Below are 24,829 nucleotides of genomic sequence, written 5' to 3'. Positions count from 1 at the left end.
TCCGGCCTCGCTTTCAAGCGTTATCAGAGGTATTAAAACCTGGAGGTTCTCACCCAGTACGAAACCTCCAGGTTTTTAAGGTTTGTTAGTTCCTCGTCTGCTGCAGGACATAATAAAGATACGGGGTTTTAGCTAGCGAAGAAACACCACCACTCATAAACTTCGAGAAGCAAAACCCATTCGAATCAACTCCCTCGCATTAACTGAGCTTTCTTTTTTTATCTTCTCAACCCTACCCTCAGTTTCGCAATTAATTGGCGGTTACAAATTACACGGTCATTCGTTACTCTCGCTTATACTCTCGCCAAGTTTTATTGGATATTCTTATAAAAATTCGTAAAGAAAAAGTGATGCGAATTTCCCCCTAGGCGTACAACCGTTTATGTGGTTTTATTATTCTACCCTTTTGTTTCTGCTTTTAAATTGGCGATATAGGTCAATGCGTTATTTCTATGAAGAGAAAATGTTTTAAAAGGTTAATTTAACTACATGTATTAAATTTAATTGATGCAGGATTTCTAATGATTATTTGTAATTGGTGTGGTAAAAATGAAATGAACCACTACATAATAAATGTAATGTTTACTTTCATAGCATGTTTTCCTAATTGTTATGGTTTCTAAAAAGGAAAAATGCTCTTACAAATTACAAATAAATGATACAACTAGTTTTGAGGGGTTTTAATTTACACTTAATTTACTTAAAGTATTTTTAAAGACTTGTTTTATAGTTAATTAAAGAAAGTCATTAACATAATACGCGAAACTCTTTTTCTTCTCTTTAAAATGAAAAGAATCTTCATGATTGCCTATTTTCACAATTTAAGCATGAATTATTCCGCATAACTAAATGTAAATTTTAAATAGTTTCAGTTTTTAAGAAGTTTTAAAGTGAACAAATTATTTTGTATAGACATTTTACTTGAACAAATGAAATAAATACGTTTAAAATAATTAAATGTTTATGCTACGTCTTCGATACTTTTAAGTTTCTTAAAAGAAAACATGTAGTCTAATTGAGCTCGTTAAAATAAATAAAAATTTGCGTGAATATAACTTACTGTAGCAATTAGATTTTCTCAACGTTTGAGCTCATAATTCTTTAAAACTAAATAGAAATTTAAGCAAATTTAAGATTTTTAGAATTTTTAAAATAAACGAATTATATCCTAAACATTTACTTCATTTAAAAAAAATTGTGCAATTATGGAGAAATTTAAAATATTTAAATGCTCGTGCAGTAAGTTGATTGGTTTAAATTTTCTAATAATAATCAAGTGAATGAAAATAAAAACGAAGTATATAGTATTGTACCAGTGTATTGTTTGGAGAAAAATAGTCACAATATTCTTAGTTTGTGCTGATTTGTAGAATTTCACAACCCCTAGAGACTCGTTTTACTGTTTTTAAAATGTTTAAAAAATTAATAACTGAATTTTAAGTTTTCAAACTTCCACTTTCACTACTTAAAAATGTCTTACAACTCTAGATAACAACTATAAAAGCAATACTTACTATCTAAAAAGAACCGTTGAGTTTTTCTAAAATTGCATTAAAAATTTGCTAATTTTTAAAAGATGTTTTGTTTTTAAAGCATTCTAACACATGATCTGTATACTACTGAGAATATTTTACATCAGCGTGGTGGTTGGTATAAGCCTGGAGAACAGAATCAGTATCAATCAGCAGCCGCTGGGATTCGAACCTGTTTCGTCTCATTGGGAGGTGAAAGCTCCCAAAAGGTTAAAGGTTATTTAAGCCACTACAGCTATATACTTCTTTATAATAATACTTTTTTCTTTTTGAAACATAACGAAATAAATAAAAAAGCATTAAAAGTGTCAAATTAATTCGTCTATTGGCTTTTCTTTGCAAAAGAATAATAATACTTACTTAATAACTACGGGAATTAAAATTGTCAAAATTTATCTTCAAAATAAGGTAATGTAAGAAATAAAGACATCCGTATAAAATTATTCAACTAGATTCGTCACGTGGTATTGCTTAATGTTTGAATTTAGAACGAAAAAAAAATTTATGGAAAGTAATAGTGCCAAAAATTGTATTTTAAAATAGTCAACGATTGAAAAAAAAAATCCGTATGAAAATAATCAGCTTAATTCGTCTGTTGGTTTCACCTTGTGTTGTGTGAACACATCAACAGTAATCAATAGTTTCAAAATTTTTAATATAAAAAAAAGAAAGAAAGAAATGCATTCGTATAAAAATAATTAACTTCCTTGTCAGTTTCACCTTGTGTTAAGTTCTTTTTTTAAAAAAATAAATAAACAAAAAATTAAAAAATTTAAAAAAAAAAAAACATGTACGGAAAGCAATAGTGTCAAAAATATTAGTACAAAAATAAAAAAAGAAGAATTGCATCCGTGTGAAAATAACTTATTGCGTCTATTGTTATTACCTCGTGGGAATTTTCTAAAAAAACACATCTATGAGCTGCGCCAAAAAAAAATTTCATCCCTAAGAAGAGCGAGAAAGATTATTTGGGAGGGGGTTGTTCAAACAAGATACTAAATTACAACGACACCGTTCCATCATTTCTCGTAATAACACAATTCTAAATATATATATATATATATATTTAAAAAAAAAAAAAAANCAAAAAAAAAAAAAAAAAACCTGAAAATTCTTTAATGATTAATTAGTAACAAAATCTCCCTTAATGACGAGACTCCTTTGAAGTCCTAAAATGTATATCATATTCCCCGTAACGTGATATAAATAAGATGCCTATTAAATATCATTACATTTGATAAGAACCACACAGAGAGGAAAAGATAACGATATTTTTTATGAAGATTAAAACGAAGCTGGACATGAAAATCTTTCGGATGAAAGAAATGAGCTCTGTTAGAGATCTTTTTTAAAGATGTTTTTATCCTGTTAAACTTTTCTTTTATCCTGTTAAATAAGTCTAATGTGAAAACATAGTCTTCTTTTTCTTTTTTATGTATCGTAATCGGTACCATGGGATTACACGTCGACCAAAGCGTTATTATTTCTCTTTTGATGTTGGTCTAAGATGTGATACTTCTTTAAAAGCCCTTCACACCAAGGTCTTTACCTTCGTGGCATTTACCGAAAATGCTTCGATTTAAAGCTAAATCTTTAAAATATATGAAGACCACTCACTTAACTAAGCTACGTGTTTTTTCGTAATAAACAACACTAAAGTCTCTAATTTAAGTTCTTTTACTTGAACCAGATTAAATAGTAAAGTATTTCGTAAACTTTTTTTTCAAATATTATTATTTATAGTGTATTTTTGTACGAATAAATTCCATCTCTTACTTTCGAATGCATTAAAAAAAAATATGGAATACATGAGCGTAATTCGCCAATTTTTTTATTGATTACATAAACTTACGTGGTTTCTTTTTTTTTTTTTTCTTCTTATCTATTTTGGCGTCAATTTAAGCAGTTTTACTTGTACGTGTTAATGTATTAATTATCTTCTCTACCACCCATACCCTTAGACATGAACATAATAAATAAATATTTGAAAAATAAGTGCCACTGGCCCAATGAAAGAAACCAGTCATATTTATTGGGCCAGGAAGTTACCCTATAACAGAGTAGGGAGCTATTTTATTTTTTAATGAAGTATCCCCTTAATACAAGTCAGTAAATGGTTTAAAAATATTATACACCTATGTTTAATAATAATATGACGTAAGATTGATAACATAAATGCTCCTTTTTCTGATCGATTTTCAGTTCTACGAGATGTTTGAGGAGCTTACATTGATATAGAAAAAACAAATTAGATTAGTAGCTAAATTATTTCCTATATTTCAAAACTGATATTTATTAATCCTCATATTTCCTAAATTATAAAACTTATATTTATTATACTTATTATAACTGTCGTTGAACAGCCGACCCAATTTTTGGGTTTACGACTATCAATGATCAACTTCGTAGCTTTGCAATTTTGAATCCAATCCAAAAGACAAGGGAACTCCTGGATGAAGTATTGGGAGAAATTTTGCTTTCGTGGAGGACTTTTTGATGGAACTAACCAGCATTTGCGTAACATGGGAAGAAAGACCACAAAAACCTCCCACGGTTATGCTGACGGCAAGAGGACTCTGACCTATGATCCATCTACCACTGAGGATATTTCACGTCATCACTGTGGTCGCTGCAAGTCGGATGCGGAATTCGTATCGACTGGGATTCGAACCCGGTTCGCCGCATTGGTCTATTTTAAGAGTTTGTCTTAATCTGTACAATCTTATTGTAAGATAAAATTTAATATTTATTTATAAAATCCTTTTCAAAAATGAAGTAAAATAAGATATGCTCATTGGGAGTCACAAATAAATACTAAAAAAATACTGTCGCAATCTGTAAAAACTCTAGTGAGGAAGGAGGGATGAAAAATATGTAAACCAGTTTGTTTGCCTTACGACGCTTGGAAAGTATTTCTAATAATCACCTTCAATGTTTACCGGTGACTAAACAGATATTAATGTTCGTCTCACCTTCTTCAGCTCAGTAGCTTTATTGTTCTTACTCGCTTACATTGCGGCCATAATGTGCATTTTTTTAAACTTCACTTTCAACAAAGATTCTAAAAACATGCATTAAAGGTAGTCATTACGCAACACCCTTTGCTACTTTACCTATCTCGTAACGCAAAATAAAGAATAACTTAAAAGAATATAAAACATTAATGTAGCTTTAAAATGTAACAATAGAAGAACCATATATCATTGTTCCACGAATATATCTAAAACAAAAAATTTTAATGAACCATAAATCATCTTAAGCGTTTTTGAAGTGCAAAACAAAATATATTGTGTTACGATATAAAAACTCATTTTCCTCTTTCTCTTCTCGAAGTTAAAAGGTGTTCTTAACCGTTTGTGGTGAAAGCTCCAACCCTGTGTAAATGACTATCTTCTTGCTAAAATGTTCCATTCTTGAAAAAGAAAAAAAAAATCTTTCACGGTTATTGTCCATCAAAACTGTCAAATGTTAAGACAGTTTTGGTAGTGCTATTTTGGTAGACAGTATCAATTGACATTCCTTAAATGATGCTACCAACAGTGTCACGTACAACTAAAATGCGAATATTGGACAATATTTGAAGAAAACAGCGTGAAAATCTTGCTATGCCTCTCACGAAATGCTATACCGCCACATTAACTCGTAGTCAAGCCGTGAAATGCTCGCGGGCAGGGAATTTCTCCTCCTCTTTAGATGATGCCCCACCCCTGGTAGGCGGTCCCCTGGGAAAAACAACCGTTCATGAAAGAGTAGGAGGCTATAAGCCTCGTCCATTTGCAGTTCCGCTTTCTTTTTTATCCTTCTCTCTATCATTTTTTTTCTTCTCTCTTTCTTTTTTATTTTAGCTGAATGTACTTGCTCACAAAAGTATTTTTGTTATTATCATTTTGAGGTCGTCTATAGAAGGAAATGGGGTTTGTATTTAGGAAAAATTTTTTATCTTACAAAATATTCAAAAAATGTTTTTTTTTTTTTTTATCGTATATTTTATGTTTGAAATAGTCTGTTATAATGTTTGAAATAATCTGTTATAAAATTTGGAGCTTAACACGATGTCGTTTGACCATTACATCGTTTAAATATGCGACAATATTAATAGGGTACCAATCTGAATCATATTATGGTACCTAATTACTTGATAACTTGATTAATTGCTTACATCTTCAGCTAAAATACTTTTCAATTTGACATCTTATTAAAAATGCCGTAAATTTTCATCATATTACTATCTTATTGACCATAAGGGAATGAACCGATTTTTGTGCGAGGTAAGCACAGTACTACCTAAAAATGGCTTTAAAAACAAGGAATCTGTACGAAAAAGAATAATAATGGCTCAATTTCTCACTAAGCAGATAGAACTGAATAAAAATTACAGTGAACTAACTTACAATTTTGATGTTGATAATGCTTCTTTTTTTTTCAAAATTAAAACCCAAAAATACTATATGTATCTATTTATTTATCACTTAACACTTCTAATGGGCCCGAAGTTCTCTTCTCAGAGGAAAAATTGAAAATCAAATGATTTTCAAATTTATTTTAATTTTTTTTTTCTTTTTAAAATTTGGATTGCTCTTTCTTTTATTGTAGTTAAGTAATTTGATTCACTCTAATCTATTGCTCTCTTGCGCTTCAAAACCTAAAAATGTTAAAATCGGATTCGATAATTAGGTTTTTGGACAGCTTGCTGCGGAGACCGAGTGGTTACTACCAGGCTATTTACTACCCAGTAAAAAGAAAAATTAGGAGCAAAATATGTTTTTAAATTTCTTTAAAAATTAAGTTCTAGCTTTTCTTTTTAATTTTAAACTAACCAATGCTATTTACTTTTTTCCAGGTAAGAATCAGTCCTGTATAACTGTTTAATAAATCTTGGTAGTCAGGGATATTTTACTCCCCACAACACGGTTCCCATCAGATCACCAAAGTCAAGCATCACTGGCTGCGGTCAGTGTGCGGGTGGGTGACCACTTGGATCAGTCTGCGTAGGGACCGAGGGTGTGCGGTATTGGTCCTCGTTAAACTGTGCTACCGTAAAGTGCTCGACTTCGCGTGCAGGTCGTCGGACTACCGAAGCGTGGGTGCCATCCCCTCGGCAGAGGATCAAAATTGTGATGGCATGTCTTCGGATCATCCTCAGGGATGTTTCCCAGACCGTCGCCAATAGCCCATTGTGCAGCTCTAGTGCGATATAAATGAACAACAACAACTTTACTCCCCACAAAACAAAATAGATTTGAACCGGTGTTACTATCAGTTATATTAATTTTTTCTGGATACAAACAGCTCTTTACTACCATTATATCCTCCAATCTAAAGTTTTGTAATGTAATATATGTTAGTATCGTTTTTCGGTCTATGCTCCACGGCTTATGTGAAGAACCGATTAAAGTTATATGCGATGCTAATAATCATAAGTCAATATCTTTATATCATTTAGTTTCAATTAGTTTAATTCGGAATAAATAAACATTTTAAACAATAGCTCCTTATAGGATCTGTTTCGAGTAAATATGAGTTCTGTTTCCCTTTAAATAAACTAATTAATTGAAATGGTTTAAAGAAAGTTGACAAAAAATAATTAGTATTTTTTACTTCGCTATAGTTATATGTAATTCTGAGTGGCTTAAAAGCTAATATTATTATGATTTTAAATCACCTTAAAGAAAAATCGATCTTGTAATTTCATAAGCTTTATTATACTTTTTAACACCTATTTTGAAAGCAACTTTCACAACTACCAACTTCTTTAAACAACTAATACATCTAGATTTATAACGAAATGCTTGAGAGAAACTTATTGTAAAAATCATAAAATATTTCGGATCGTATACATAAAAAATGATTATTAGAACGAACCGTCATTTCAATGTTAATTTAAAAATTCGGCTTCCATAGAAATACTTTTTTTATTTATTATCATTCAAAATATATCCTGCATAATATATTTTTCAATCGAAAACTTTACTTCTTCATAAAAATATGAAGTATAAGGAAAACTAAAATTTGAACGATTTTAAATTTGAAATATTTTTTAAACTCAAATGCTTTATTAAACATCACAAATCATTAACTGTTATTCTTTGCTTCCTAGATAATTGTTATTAAATGAAACAAAACATTTAGTTGTTTAATTTGAATATAAAGCTTTATTAAGGCTTTTATGCAAAATAAATCCGTTTTATAAAAATTAAGAAGCAAAACTCATAACTATAAGAAACTGCTTAATATAATCTTTCTAAGACGTGTAAAACTACTTTCTTAAAATGTGAAAAAAAATAATTCTGTGATAGTATAATTGGATGAAGACCGCAAGAAAAAAAATTATAATTTTTTTGGTCGATTGTTCGTAATTTAAGAAAAAAAAAGAAAAAATATCAATAAAAGAGTATTTACAAAAGACAAAAAGAATAACTGAGAAAAGGAGGGTTATAAAATAAAAGCGAGGTTTTCTCTTCATCTTTGTAATCGATACATTTTCTTAAAAATAACTTTGGATAAAATTTAAAACAATTCTAACAAGCTCAATAGATTTATTTTATTACTTCGCTATTTAAATAAAATTTCAAATAATGCAAATTTTAGAAATTTTATAAACAATGTTTAAAAATTAGCTTAAATTTATTTCATTATGCTTGTTTTCTTTTTTTCTGACAAAAAAATGTCTTCAGTGTCATAAACTTCTATATTGGTTTGTGTGAATGTGAAGTTAAATGGCACAAATGGTTAAAAATGGCTGGAAATGATTATCCTATGTCCCCAAACTTGAGTGACAAAAGGTGGTTAAAACGAAATCTAGCGCAAAAATAAAAGGATTAAGGAAAACGGAAAAGAAAGTATAATTTAATTTGACCTTAGTATCCTAAGTTGAACCTAATCATCATACTTCTTAAACGTGATTTTGTGATGCTATGGTTCACTTTGAACATTAGCTTATTTCAATTAAACTCGCTATTAAGGTTGTCGCGAATTTGCACAATATTATGGCTTAACGTAATTTCTTCTGAAAGTGTAAGTATCACAATGTTGCTACAACAGTTTCAATTTTATTAAATTTTTAACTAACTTTTTAAATACAATTATTAGTATAATAAAGGATGCTCTCTGCATTAGTTTAATGAAATTGTTTGCACTGCAGATGTAGTTTTATCTTTTTCTAAAACAATGGAGGGAAAAAGTATCAAACACTTTCACTTTACGAGCCGAAACTTTTATTTGAAAGAAAAAACACACTCCCACCTACTTTCAGAAAGTTTGATATCTGCAAACTTTACCAAAAATCAAAAAACGTGGTAGAAACAAAATAAAAAAAAAGTTCTCTTAAAACCTACCCAACCGCAATGCATCCACACTTTCTTCTATATATCCAACATCAATATTCCATTGGGTAACTCCGAATAAGTTCAATTCGAATGAAAACACGGCATTGTAGACATTTTTCTAAAATTGGAGTGGAGTATGAAATTACGGAAGCTCAAGAATGTGTAAAACCGGGCCGAAATCTTTCTCGTGATAGGGAAAGGGGTTTAAAAAAAATGCAGCAAAAAGCGATTTTGTCACAGAAATCGAAGTAAAATTTTCCTCAAGTGCAGGAAATATATCTCGCACCCCCTAACTTCTCTGTGAATAACAGCCTACAAAGGTCAAAGCACAATTCGTTTTTACTCTAGTTCAACGAAAGACACAGGAAATGCAAGTTTTAGGGGGAAAGAAAATGATCTTGCATGCAAAACACGCCACTACGTTGACAGTGGAAAACTCTTAGCTTTCTAAAATATGCAAGAGCTTGCTTGTTTTGGGCCTGACGCAAGAACAAGAGTGCTACGCTGAATAATACAGGACGGCCTTTTTCTTTCCAGTTTCTGTCAGAATCTTTTTCAATGCTACTTTATATATAGATATATGGATAGATAGATATATACATCTATATATTTTATCTTGTAGTCCAAAAGGGAGAAAATATCGTATCTTAGACTCTGAAAATACTATACGCACGTCTCAATGCTTTGCTACGGAATATTCCCTTTTCACGATCTGTTCTAGAACTTGATTTGAAGCCTGACGATATTTTCGAATGTTCGCTCTCTCTCCTTTTTTTATATTTTATTTCGCCCTTCAGTAAAATACAAGAAAATAGGAAGGAAACTAGTTCTAGATATTGAATGATAGTCTACGTAATAACTACGGGGAAAAGGATGAAAATATAAGCCGTGAATTTCGTTTCGTTTCCCTCAATATTCAGAATTTCAGACATATGCTCCGCGGCTTTTTTTTGAATTATTATTTTTTCTTTAAATGAGTGTTAATAATAATTTATTTTATGGCATTTACTAAGACTAATGTAGGTTTTTTTTAAATTTATTTGAGTCTTTTAGAAATATTGTCTTTATTAGAAAGATACTCATTCTTTTTATGCTTAAAAGATTTTCTATGTTTCTATGTAAAAAGATTTTCTATGTTATGCAATATACTTTTTAGATTATAAATTTATAGCTACATATATTTTATATAATGTTACAAAGCAAATATTTTTTTGAAAAAACGACTGAAACTAGATTCAAAATATTTTTTTGAAAGGTAGCAAAGTTTAAATTTTCAATATTTTTCTTGTTTTTTTTGCTGATACTTTTAAAAGAGAAGATAAAACTTAGCTGGGGAAATAAAGGTAGGAATATTTTGAAGCATTTCTGCAAATTCAGTGCATAAGTATATGTAAGAACATGAGTATTAGAAACAAAAATTTTTAAACATCAAATGATAGTAAAACAGTATTAAAAAAAATTCTTTTTTTAAAGCATGTAGAATATGTGCAAACATGATTCATTATTTTTTTTTATTGCTAAGACTTTGCACATTTCTTATCGAGAAAATTATTATTTTATTAACTCATGAACCTTTTTATGTTTATCAGTTTTTGAATATGCTGGTTAAAAGAAGTTTTGGTTTTTATGATTTTTCTTTGCATTCTAAAAATTGAATTAGTTTAATTTACTTCGCTTCAAAAATTGAAATTATGAATATTTAGATTAAATAAATTTAAGTTTTGCGATTTTTCTACTAAAAGAAAGTAAGATTTTAAAATTTGTATTCGGATGGCTGTATATGATAATTTAATAACAGGATAATATATATTTTGTATTAATAACTAAATGTTGGCATTGAAAATGCTTTTTGATTTAAGAATTTAAATGATGTAAACTGTTTTGTTTAGCATAAGGACAATTATTATCATTGTTATTTATTTATTTGATATTATCAATGTTAAAATGAAAACACACCAGATTCTCGTACTAATAAAGAAATTTGATTTAAATAATTCAAGTTTAGTAAACCATTTTTCAATTTTATTACAGATCTATGTCACTTTAATAAATAACGATGACATTTATAAGCCGATAGCGTGTAATTTTATCTAACTTGGATATGCAATTGAAATAGCTATGAACTCATATAGTGTGTTAAATTCAATTCTTATAATTATTTCAATTTTTCACGTTCTGTTTTTGCAAGTTTTTTGTGCCAACTGATTCAAAATATTAAGTTGTTGTTCAAACTAACATTAAATCGGATTTATTTTACGAATCAGAAAATCTTATTCCCAACATAAAGAAAGTATGTGACCAGAAACTCTACCAGTTCAATTAGTTTAAACCATTTGAACATTTCAGGCAATACTGATGATTTGGAACTTTCTTCTATAACTATATGAAACTGTATTTTATGAAATAAAAAGTGTGGACAACGGGCATTGGCTTGCAATAATGGGATTGCAGTTTTGTGCTGCTCATTGCTTATTACTTGGGACTAGTTTCACTTTAAAAAAGTTTATTTCATTTCAAAAAGGAACAGTTCCAATTTTTGTTCTTACAGAGATTTTTTTTTCTTAAAAGTAAATTAGAGCCACTCCCGAGTCAGTTAAAGTATCAATTGAATAAGCACAAGGGGAATCTCCCATTTCTAGCATTTAGCCCGTATATTCGCCAAGCATGGCTCTATCGATATGACCAGTGTCTTCCTCCCCCCCCCCTCTATAAAGGCCTATGGGGGCAGTTCGTAGAGAATGCTAACTACTCTTGGATTAGATTTAAACTTTTTCTATCTTCCACTTTAAACTCGAAATTCAGGATGCGCTTTTCGTTTCAACTTAAAAAACTGAAAGTCTTAGGTAGGAAAGTCTATAGGGATTTGTAGTAAGGAAGTTTATTAAATTTTGGGAAGCTTGTCTTCGTGATTTCATTGTCAAAATGTCTTCACTACTATGGCCAACAAAAAATTGTTGTAGGAAATTTGTTTAAAAAAGTTTTTTTTCCCTCCTCCAACGTTAACTGCATCATAACGACCGAAATTCTGATGCTTTAAAGAAAAAGGCATGCATATTCTCATATAGAATATATTGATAAGTCTTTCATACTAGAAAACTTAGTGAAAATGGTTTTAAGAAGCTCTACAGAAAGAATTTTTTACTTTCTTTTAACGAGAAAAATACTACCATTTCAACAATATACTATCTGCGAAATACCAGCAAACGCCCAAGAGCACAGCAAAATGTCTCCACGTTGAACCATCGCGCAAACTTGTTGCAATCTTATTAAAGTCTTAAATTGAGATGTATTTTCGTTTAACTAGAGTCATCGTGTCATAAAGTTCAAGTGGTTGCTTAGTAAAGAGGTTTAACTTGATACTAGATACTTGCTGAAAATTTGAACAATGCTATGGTAACATCCTTAATTTTTTTTTATAATGTAGCTAAGAACCATGCAAAGTCAGGTCCTCCCCTAAAATAGAGTTGAACTCCGTCAGCATATCTTTTGTCCTATATCTGATATTAGTTTGTATCCGCTGTTGAATATATGGTCCAATTTTGAGTTTACAACTGTTAAGGTTCAACTCCGTAGCATAGTAAATTTTAGCACAACCCAGAAGAGAAGGGGATTCTTGGATGGAGAGAAACTAGCCTTCTTGGAGGACTTTTTGGTGGAACTAACCTGCATTTGCGTTACAAGGAAACCACGAAAACCTCCCACTGATATCCTGACGGCAAGGGGAGTATAACCCATGATTCGTCTACCAATGAAGATATTTTGAGTTAGCACTTTGGTCTATGCGAGCCGGGTGCGGGATTCGTATTGACCACCCCACGCTGGTATTTGAACATGGGTCACCTCATTGAGAAGCGAGTGCTTTAAACGAGAAGAGACCACCGTCTTGCCCTAGAATATGTTCAAAATCCAAATTTATGAATTTAGTTACGTGAATTTGTAGAGGAAAATATACTTATTTTTTTGTTATAAAATATGCTAATTTGCCCCGATAGGAGAATATACATTAACCGCTGAAAGTTATTTGTCTCTTGCTGCGTTTTACTAATCAAACAAAAAGTAAAATGATTGCAACCTCTAACATATAAACTCGATGTTTTTGAAGCTTCAATAAACAATATCAAGTGCTTTTTACTCCTATTTTAGTTGAATTAATAGCTACATTTAATTCTTAAAAATCAAATTAATGTACAATCACGTAATTAAATAACAATTTATGAAAAACAAATTATCAAGCAGTAACTGTTATAAGTATAGTTGTTAAGCTTTTGGTAAGAAAAAAAAACTAAAAATATTATAGAAAAATAATTAAAATTTCACTATTTTCTATAAATACTGTCAAATTTAATTGCATAACTATAAACTTTCCTTTGATAAGTACTTTGACATGAATATTTTATTAACTTCAGAGTTTAACTCTGGTTATTGTATTGTATTTTATTAAAAATTAAGAAAAGATATTCTATAATTTGTATGAAAATCAACTGCAATGTTTCAGTTCTTTTTCGTGTTACATGGATTAATTGGATAAATATTTTAATGCGCAAATAATATTTATATTATGAATTCTAGATTTTGAAAAATTCAATAACTGCAGTGCTGAATATTTTTACAAAAACAGATTAAAAAGATATTAATTTTCAAAAAAAAGATTCATAAAGAAAACTCTAAGTTATATTTTTATCAAAATTTTTTTATTAACATTCCTGATAAACTTAGTATTCTTTCACAGTAAAACATTACTTTCCCTAAATTTTCATTTATATTATTAAATCATTATGAATAAAAAAATTCTTTTTCGTTTATAAGTTTTATAAATAGAATGACAGTATAGGGGAAAAACTTATTGTAGCATTTAATTAAAATTAGAAATAATGTTTCTTTTAAGTTAGCGTATAACGGCAAAATTTTATTTTCATTTTTACTATCCATATTTTCACGTCTAAGATTCTTAAGCATTACCTAAATAAATACTTCATTCGCTTAAAAATCATATAAATAGGAAATAACAATCAATATGCTTCAAGCGCTCAAAAAGCGGCGCACATTTTCATGACTTGTCAGGCGTAAATGAAAAGAAGCTGAAGTAATTTGAACTATAAAAAGCTAAGTTGAGGCCGAAAAGTGGAAAAATAAGGGTGAGAAACGAAACTAGAAAAACCTTTGTAGCAGAGAGCGGAGAAAATATGAAAAACAGAACCAGAAAAACAACAGTGGCTGAGAGGGGAAAATGCATTTCCATGAGGTATGGAGAGGTTGTGAGGAACTAATATCGTTAACAAGAGAATCAGTATTAGTATGAATCAAACAAGATTCCAGGGCATCAAGATGAGTTGATGTGACTGAGGTGTAAATAATTTTGTCATTGTCGAAATTGAATTTATGGCCCAGATTCCAACAGTTTGCAACAATTAATGATTTCCCGTATTCTTAAAAACAGAAATATCTAACGTGTTCCTTAAGTTTAAAGTTCCTTATCGCTTCAGTTTCTTGGGATTGTTTATTTAACTCTTAAGCATATATATTGAAATTTATTTCTTAATGCAAACTGTACAATTTTTATAAATTTTATTTCTTAATACAATTTATTTCTAAATGCATTGAAGGCAGAAACTGAGAAAGCTTCAAATATCGCATAAAAAAGTTTCTATTTTAAAATTGCGTTTTTCTAAGATTTTAAAATTCTGAAACGAAAAAGAAACCGAAACAAACAATTAGATTGATGTAAAGAAAGAAAAAAAAAAACTCAATCTCAATCCATTGGAAAAATATCGAAAAAGGAATATTGATGCACAGTCAATTTGTGTCATATATTTAGTCAATCATTTGAATCATCGCTTCCAAGAAATAAAAACGTCTCAGAAAATGTGGTGAATATTTATTACTTTCTCCTTCTCGGTTCTTTTACTGAGTTTAGTGGACTAATGAAATCGTCAGAGATTTTTCCCTTCGACAAAAGAAAGCGAGGAAAGAAAGAAAAACATGTCGAAATATGAAGTCCACTTTTCCTTTAAAACGAAGAATAGAAAAGAATCCATTTCAATTGAGATTGGAAAGGGGAAAACGTTGAAAAGCAGGCGCGCCCATGAAGCTTCGTTATATATCCAGATTTGCTACTTCCATTGTTAAGTGAAGCCTTGACAATGGCCCACCGAGCTGGAGGCGTTTTTCTTGTTAACTCTCAACTCGTTTACACTCTTCCCTCTTTTCTTCTTTTTTTCCCTATCTTTCTCTTCTTTTTCCCTCTTCTTGAACGTGGTCTTTTGTGTATAGAGACGTGCGACTCTATTCAGCACATATTTATCGTGGAACGCGCGTCGAAGGAAGATAAAAAATAAAGGGGGGGGGATAAAAGATAGACAGAAAACCCCACTCGATACACTACAGTAAAGCAGCAACTACCAAATATACGATAGGGAGAAAAATGTTAAAGATCATTGTGTTTTTTTCCATATGAGTAGGGCGATAGTTGTTCTTCACTTACGAGCTTCCCCTGGGAATGTCTTCCCGGCACAGCTCTCGCATCTGTAATGAAGAGTTCGATCCCCAAGTTGCCTTTCTTTTCGACACTTTGAATGGAATGCATATCGAGCGTTTGCGCAAACCGCACGACACATCAGCATACAAATGCCTTTCCCCCAGCCTCGCCTCCTCCTGACTCCCTAAGGACTCGTAAGGACACCGTAGCTGATAAGGAAAAAGAGTTGCATAAATAAACAGTCTCTTCCTTTGACAAGCAGTCCCTTTCCTGACTACCTGTGGGCTTCGACCCCTCCGTGAGAAACTTGGACACAGGGTCGCCCAGGAAAAAGACCCCTTGGGGGCATTCGACAAATTTCTCACTTCTTCCCAATGGCCACAACAACGCTTTTATCTCAAAGCTTTACTGCCCTTTTGGGATGGCTTTCTCCACATCATCTATCTTGTGAGGGGTAGGCGGGGCGACATTCTCAGGGTGTCTACGTAAGAGGAATGAAAACGGAGAGAAAAGCTCCCATCCAATCCAGAAGACCCTACTTCAACCCTTTAACCGGAGTGAACCTCCATACATAGAATTCCTTAGTACATATGGGACTTGCGCTTTATCAAACCATATTTCTTTGGAAACCATTAACGGAGGGGGAGTTGATAGTATAGAACGTTTTTTTTTCCTCTTTTTTTTAGGTTAGATTGGCAAAATATCAAGCATAGCATAATGCGCGGAATATGTATTCATTGTTGTAAAATAAAACAATAAGTGTTAAATCCTTACCAGAAACCTCCTCATGTCTCTTGGGTTCCCAGCATTTTTTAAACAATTCTGATTGCACTTCAAGAAGAACTTGAGGAAAAATCTGCAATGAAATAAAATTTTGAGTTTTGAAATATGTTAAAAAGAAAAGCACTAAAAAAAATTAATATATAAAGACAAAATTTAAATCATCTTTTTTCCCCCTCTATTTTCATGTAAGTAAAAACTTAAATTTATTACAAGGATTAACTGTGTATTTTAAGAATACTGTTTAAAAAGCAATAAAAAAAAACTATTGAGGCTCATTTGATAAAATCTTTTCAAACTATTTCTTCGGTAAGTGGTCTGTAAAAAAAAGAAAGAAAAAAAGATCTAGTATTGAAATTTAATTTTTTCGTTCAACTCTTATAGTATTTAGTAATGTGACTTTAAAGATAAAATTATAAAAGCATTCCCGTAACAGCTTATTGTTGGGTGATGCTGGTCAAGGCTCCACAATTCGTGACCAACGACCTGATTGTGACAGCGTGGTCAGCACTGCGCACAGGCCGCCTTTATTTCCCAAACAAGTTGATAACCACGGATCTGAAGCTGGGTGAACTTCAAGCTGTTACTTGATCGAACCCCAATTCTTCAAAATGACAGTTCAGTGCTTTAACCATTGACCAATCGTGGATAGAAGATAAAATTGTATCAGTGTTTATTTTTAGAATTACGTTGATGTTCATAGGTCTTTTTGTTATATCTTTTATTCATTTTTTGTTAGAAGATATTTGTGATACTTACAACAAGAATTTAAAAAATAGAATAAATAAACAATAAGCAGTATAAAATAAAAAAGTTATACTACCTATATTACATTTATTTATTTAGTTAAATTTTATTTTTCACAACATTGTAAGTAAAGTACTTATTAAGTACACTATGCATCGTAAAAGATACCAACTATAATCCTAATTTGTGTAAAATAAAAACCTAAATAATAGCAAACGAAACGTAGATTATGTTAATCTTTAACTATTTTTTTTTTTATATAAGTACAAATGATGACATATTTTATTATGCATATATAAACAGTACTATGTTTATATGGAAACTATGGATAAGTAGAAATTATTATTTTTTTTAAAGTTAAAATAATGAAAAACTTATTTTGTCCTAAAATTAATGGGAAAAAACTACAATTTCAGAAATGTTCAAGTTAGGATATAATTTATTTTGTTTACAGAAATAGAGAGGACGAGTGTAAATTCTACAACAAAAATATATTGTAATTATACCTAGCAATATAAACGCTAAAAATTAAGCAATAAAAATTATTATTCGGGATACTAACGAAATAATTAAAGCAATTTCTCAAGTGGTTTACGTTTTTATATATATATATATATATTATTTAAGTATATGTTATAGTAAATTAAATGAAAAAAAGAAAACTTGAAATCTATGAAAAATGAAAGTTACTAAAAAATACTAGTTAATAGATTTTACAAATTTCCTCATACTCTAAAAATACAAAACAAAAACTGAATTGTAGTAAAATATCTATCTCTGGTATCGTAAAAATATTAAATAAATTCAAAATAAAATGAAGTCTTCTAGTAAAGCAGATTTAAATTACTCGCATAAATAATTTCGGCTCTTTTATTTACTAAATAAAAAATAAAATAAATACTTTAAAAATATCTTTTCCGTTTTAGTATTGATTCCTTTTTTTTTCAGAAGATAAAAAGAATGTTCTTTCTTTAAATGGAATCGAATAAAAAAGAAATAGGAATTTGAGAGAAGCCGAGCAAATTAATCCCCTTCCCCCCTTTTTAAAAATGTCTAAGCGAGAAAGACGCTTTCGGCTAAAAAGCAAGTTAATGTAATGTTTTGCCCCCTTAAACCCTTTATGAACGTTCAAGGTGTCAGTGTTGTAGTTATTCATTTAAAGTTACCAAGTACGTGGAGGATGCAAAGCGGAATCTCTAATTATTCCCGGTTACCATGGTAACCTCATCATCCTCAGGTAGATCGGTGTGTTTTACCTGTGTTATTAAGGTTCGATCACCCCCTGCCCATTAAGTGAAAACAAGTGTTGAGCGGGCTTTACAGTGAGGATGTAAAAAGGCGGGAGAAAGAGGAAAAACAGCTCCTGAACTGTCATTCCCTTCCGGAGCTCAAGGTTCATAAATTTTGCATTCCATAATACATTCATGTTGGGGCAAAATGGAAGTTAGTTTTAAATAATAGATGGCTTTCTGACTTTGCTCTAACATATTCATTTTCTGGCTATAAGCTAGTGCACATATTCACTTTTCCATCGTTTTTCCAGCACTAACAGCCATCCAATCCTTTACACAAGCGAACGGTATCATTGACCATTCCTCTTCCCCATTATATTTTATATACCCTACCCCAGCCAACTGTACGAGTATTTTTATACAACTTAGGCGAGGGAATGTAAAGCGATCATCATTTTTTCATATTATCCAAGGGGTGCGCTCATTAAAATAGCTTCGGTGGCCCCAAAAATTTGTCCCTCGGGCAACAAGAAAAATGTTAGAGAGATAAAGTATGATACAGCGTGCACACTTGTGCATGAGAATATTTTTATTTTCTCGTCTGTACAGGATCTTTTTTTATCCCATTACTCAATGGTTGTACTAGAGCATTATTGAAGAAGCTTCGCAAATGTTCCCAGAAATAAGGCTAAATGATGTACAAAAAAATTTCCGTAGAATAGATGGTTGATCTGTTTTACATAAGACGGGCCGGAACGAAAGGTTATTTTTCGTGTCAAAAATATGAATCTTTGAAGGGGCTTGGATTTGTTTTCTAAAGATGTTTCACGATAAAACCTTCATGATAGATATTATTGGCAATAAATAGCGTAAAGTAGAAGACTGCGGTGATTTATTCGCTATTTTAAGATTTTTTGTAGGATGGATTCTTTAATCTCAATTTATTTCGCTTCTATATACTTTTTTTTGTTTAGATTTTTTTTTCCCGGGGAATTACTTTACTATAATTTATGTGCATCACAATAATATTATTAGTGTACTCGCAGCTAGCCTTTTTTTTTTCAATAAACAATTGGAAGTTTGGATATTGTTGAAGTTAAATAAATTTTAAGGGAATGTGAAGATTTTCTTCATCACAATCGCTAATTTGTTTCGCTCTTATATACTCCTTTTTTTTTGACTCAGGGGATTACTTTACTATAATTTCTGTGCATCATAATAATATTATTACTATGTACTCATCTTTTTTTTTCTTTTGAATTATTTAATAAAAAGTTCGGATGTTGTTAAAGTTAAACATATTTTAAGGGAATACGAAGAAAATTTTATTTCGCTTTTATAGACTTTCCTTGCTTAGGGTTTTTTTTAGTTTTATTTTTTTATTTTTTGTTCTTGGAATAATTTTACTGCAATATATGTACATCACAATAATATTATTAGCATACAATGCAGCTTTTTCTTTCAATAAACAGTAATAATGTTAAGATTTTGTTTAAGTTAATACATATTTTATGAGAATCTGAAGAATTGCTTCACTACAATTTATTTGTTTGTCATTGTTTGTGTTCATGCAGATTTTTTCAATTGCTTTATTATAATTTATGTACATGACAATAACATTGTTTAAATATATGCAACGCTTTTTCTTTTTTTTCAATGAGCAATAAAAATTTCTTATGTTGTTATAAGTTAAATGCATTTTTAGAGAAAGTTAAAAATTACTTCACTATAATTTATTTTCTTATTATTAACATTGTTTGTAAGCATGAATTTTTTTTTCTTCAATAAGCAATAAAATGTTCTATTGTCGCTAAAGTTCAATGAATTTCTTATAGTTTCTTTTAATTTCTTATAATTTCTTAGTTTATTTGCTCTCTAATAAGCAATAAAAAATTACTATGTTGTTAAAATTAAATGAATTTTTAAAAAAGGTGAAGACAGTTTAAGATGTAAAATTAGTAACATTATTGTTCATTACTAATATTAAGAATGCAATGTAGCTGATGTGTACATAATGTGATTTGCTTTGGGATTTCTCGTTATTAAATTTAAGATATTTAAGATGACATGCGCAATAGTGGCAACGAATATGAATAACGTAAAACAGTCCGGAGATATTTAAGAAAATTCAGAACGTAATACCTGAATTCCAAAATATACGAAACATTGCATATACATTTTAAAGCTTTGCAAATTTCCTTGAAAGAATTAATTGTATAAAATTCCTCGGTATATTACAGTTTATACAAAAACAAAGACTCGAAACTAAAAAATATTTCGAAAATACGGTATTTGTACTAATTAAATCAAAAAATTAAATTCATTTCGCTCTTTTAAAATATTATTTCTTGATAGGATAAGAAAAATTGAAAATAATAATAATAAGTTCTTCAAGACTTTTTAAAAGTTTTGTAGTTTAAAGTTATCGTAGTTTCTAATACTTTAAACTTAGCGTGTTAGAATAATCTGTAAGCAATAACGTTAAGAAGTTAAAACTTTTTTAGTTACTCTCAATAAAGCAAAATTTGATGACTAGACACTTCTATCATTTTCCCCCATTTTTAAAATTAAGAACTAGCCTTGAAGATTAGTTGATTAACATACAAATGTATAAAGAAGTCGCATTTGACATATAAATATTATTTCTCGAATAGTTCTTCTTTTTAATTTTAAAAGCGTACTTTAAAATTTGATTTATCAACATTATAGCGTATAATAAAAGTATATTTGACGAATATTCACTGTTTCTGTCATAATTTTTTCGATTTCTAAAAGTTAAAATACAGCGTTTGAAATTATATTTATTAATGTAATGAAAGTGATGTTATATTTTTCGAATGCCCATTAATTCTATTTTTTTTTTCTATTTTTCATAAATTCAAAAGATTAGATTTATTTTTTGATGAACACAGTTCTACATTTGATGAATACATATTATTTCTCTCATTTTCTTTTCATTTTTAAAAAATAAAAATAATAACTATTGAAATTAGTTTTGGATAACAATGTATAATAAAGCCACATTTAGGAAAAATACGTTTATATTTTTAAAAATAATAAAAATAGCTTTTGGATTAAATTTATTAACTTATTCTTAGACATTCTTAAAAGAAAGAATCTAATAATATCTGAAAATTTATTTCGCAGTCCCTACAAATGAAACACTATCAAATTAAGAATAGATTCCTTGATCAATCAAACTTCTGTTAGCAAAGGCGTCTCAATAAATATTTTTGGTACAGTTTATTTACGATGGATTTAATTCAATAGCGTACAACCAAGCGTAAATTACTCCTTTCAGATAGACTTGGAGAGTTTGTTGATTGTTCTAGATATACTTGCTTGTAAATGGAGAAAACCACTTTCTGCCAGAAGATAGAATGAACGCTAAATTAATTAACAGGTTTACCTTAAATGCGTATTATTTGCATGAGAGGATCCCCCATTTAAAGGAACGAACGAGAGTTTTAGGAAAAGATCGTGAGTGGATAGTTTATATACCTTCTTTCGATAAGTTAGCCAGTTTCATCGGCCTGTTCATCAACACCACATGGGAGAAAAAGAAGCAAAATACACAAAGCAGTGTGAGTGCTGAAAGCTTTTCCAAAACTAATCATATTACAGCCGCGATAATGATGATGATAAAATTTATGGCTGTGTTTATCATCGCTACTTGAGGCGGTTCTTTGTATTCAAATATGCATTCTGTCAATTTTTCCACTGGCTTGATCCTTAAACGAAAGAGGCTTCCTGATAAGACCTGATATTGTAACTCGGTGTTTCATTACAAGCAAGCCTTCTCTTACTTATCGCTATTTGAGCATTTTTAAGAGTGTTCTATGAGTTAGGAAGCGAACTAGCTTTTAGGAAAAAAGCATTAATTCACCGATAGAATCGTAAAAAAATAAATAATGTGTCACGTTTCTCAAAAGTTGTAAAATGTTTAAAACAGGGATGTTATTATGGTAGGGAATATTTTCCCAACAAAAGTTATTGTTTATTCGAAACATAATTATCATTCCGATTTAGGCAATATTAACTGGTTATTTTACATGTACAAACACTTTACACTCTTTCGAAAATTTGAGTCTTTTTTTCCTAATATTTAAATATATTGGAGGAAAAAAACGTTCAATATTTAATATTAATAATAAATATTATAAATAATATCTCAATATTATAATATTTAATTAAATTATAGATTTTAGCGCTCAGTTCATAACTATTCAAGTAAGTAATTCTTCAGTTCAGTGTTAAGTTATAATGTAAGAGCTTTAAATTTGCTTAAACCTTAATATGAACTTTAACAAACGTTAAACCATAATATTAGGTGGTGAAGTTCTTGAAGCACGATAATAAGATACAACTCCTAGACCACAACAGCATGTAACCAACCTGTGTTTGATATAAAATTTCCTTAATTTTGCATTATACTCCTAATGATAGAAGCATTTTATTCTTTTTATTATTGCAGTATTATTTAGTTTCATAATAGGAATGACTTCGTCCAATAGCAAGTAGCAAATTGCTAGTAAAAGAAATCAAATATTAGATACAGAAAAACGCAGAAGCGAAAATTGCTAGTTATATTTTATGGTCTTAGACTAGAGACTGAATAGTCTGTTTGCCCGATCATTTTTTAGCAGACCTTTATCATTTTTCTAGCAATTTCTACATGACTTTTCAAATTTTGGTATTTCAGTGCCATTATTACGATACGAGAATTTCATATTTGAGTTGTTACTTTTTCACGCGCTCAGTTTGTGGCGATCCTGCCGTAAATCATCATTATTTCAGTTTTTTTTTACTATTGATAATTTTTTTAAGCTATTTCCACGTGGTTTTTAAAGCAATTTATCACGAATTTCGAATTCGATTTACCAGTCTATTGTCGCATGAACTATTCTTTAAATGTTTAGCTCACTATTAGAACATATAAATAATACTTAGGCTTAAAATTGTAGTGTTGCACTTTATAAAATCTATAAGAATATATTTGTGGAAAATTGTTTAAATATAAATTATAACATTGAAACTGAAAAGTCAAAACATCTTAAGTTTAGACCATGAACATCTAAATTGTAAATTGTAAGAAGTAATAGCATTTTCTTCTTGAAATTTAATTTAAAAACTTTTCATTAGATAACTTTTAAAAAGTTAATCTATTCATCAGCAAAGACAAAGAAATGCAAAATTGTAATTTAACTATGGCGAGCATTGTGAAACTAGTTTAGTTTCAAACAAAAAAGAAGATTCTTCCTTGTTGAATCAAATCGTCACTTTCTTAACATATTTATTTTTAAATGAAAAAAATTTTTTTAGCAGAGATATTCCCACTACTGCATTAATTTTTTTTGTTACCCTCTTTGAGACATTAATAAGTTGAGCCAACTTTAAATTCAATTCAAACTCTGAGTTCACGTTACTTTTCAATGTTTTCATTATTTTTACACAAAAATTTTAAACCATCATGGTGGTTTCAAATATTCATTGGTGGTTTCATTCCATTTGGCCTTTTAATTACTTCATATTTAAGACAAAATACGCTGTAAATTGACTTAGTTTATTAATTTCTTTTCAATGCAAATGATATTTATATTTCTTCAATTAATGTTTTAAGAATGGTAACTCAAACCTGTTCATCGAATAAAATCCGTGATAGCTTTTCATTTGCATTCGTTAAAAACAGATATTTAAAACTTGAAAAAGAATACCAACAGGAGAAGCAACAGTGAAAGATCTTGCATGCATTCGATACAGTGATATCTTAAAATAACTACTGTTAAAGCTCACCATAGTTGACTAATTTATTAATTACTTAAATTGACTTAGTTTATTAATTTATTTTCAGTGCAAATGATCTTTATATTTCTTCAATTAATGTTTTAAGAATGGTAACTCAAACCTTATCATCGAATAAAATCCATGATAGCTTTTCATTTGCATTCCTTAAAAACAGATATTTAAAACTTGAAAAAGAATAACAACAGGAGAAGCAACAGTAAAAGATCTTACATGCATTCGATAAAGTGATATCTTAAAATAACTACTGTTAAAGCTCACCATAGTTGACCAAAGACCATCAACCAAAGTTAAAACCCAATAAGTAATAGGCGATAATATTCAAAGCATCATATTCAAGATCGTTTAAAGCAAATATTTCACATTCAACTCCACCCTAAAAGGTCTGAGACCGTAATAATAAGGCAGCGACCAGTTGCAAAAGAAAATCGCCGGACCAATCACCGATCTTTAAAGAGCAGACAGCCCAAATGGGTCATATGACTTGTCTGCGGCGGCCTTAAAACCCAGATGTCAGTCGCTCTTGCTTAATCCCTTTGAGACCTCTTAAACCAGATTTGGGGATTTACCTGTTCCTCTTAACCTAGGCCCACAGGGAGATCACGAGACGCCTCATGTCCTGTGGTTCAAAGCATTAACTCTACTCTGTTTGGCGATATATTTTTTTTACTTTTTTTAAGCTAAAGTGATCTTTTTATTTGTCTAATCTTTTTCACACGTGTTTCGAGCTTTTGTCGAACTTTTGTTCAGTCAGTCAAATGGCAAAGTATTTTTTATTGAAATATTTTTATTTGTCTTTCACAGTTACTGCGTAGTTATTTATAGCAACTTATATAATTATTTCAAAAACTAATATGTTCGATACTTTTTCAACTTAAAAAAATCAATATTTTTGCTCATATCTATATCTATATCTGTTAGCCAGTTTCATCGGCC

The 24,829-nt window shown here is 30.0% G+C and overlaps 1 protein-coding gene across 2 annotated transcripts in view; it reads right to left on the bottom strand.

Moving 5' to 3' along the window:
- Nucleotides 1-24,829, bottom strand: part of LOC107437109 (EBF transcription factor knot) — a 220,687-nt gene that overhangs the window by 24,608 nt on the left and 171,250 nt on the right. For both annotated transcript variants that reach the window (XM_071187401.1, XM_071187402.1), the window contains exon 7: nt 16,107-16,188. In XM_071187401.1, coding sequence (XP_071043502.1) covers nt 16,107-16,188 — 82 coding nt within the window. The remainder of the gene's footprint in view (nt 1-16,106; nt 16,189-24,829) is intronic.

This window comes from Parasteatoda tepidariorum, chromosome X1, assembly GCF_043381705.1.
Source record: "Parasteatoda tepidariorum isolate YZ-2023 chromosome X1, CAS_Ptep_4.0, whole genome shotgun sequence".
Lineage (NCBI taxonomy): Eukaryota > Metazoa > Arthropoda > Arachnida > Araneae > Theridiidae > Parasteatoda > Parasteatoda tepidariorum.
Note: the sequence above shows the minus strand (reverse complement) of the source record. Positions and strands in the feature narration are given on the sequence as shown.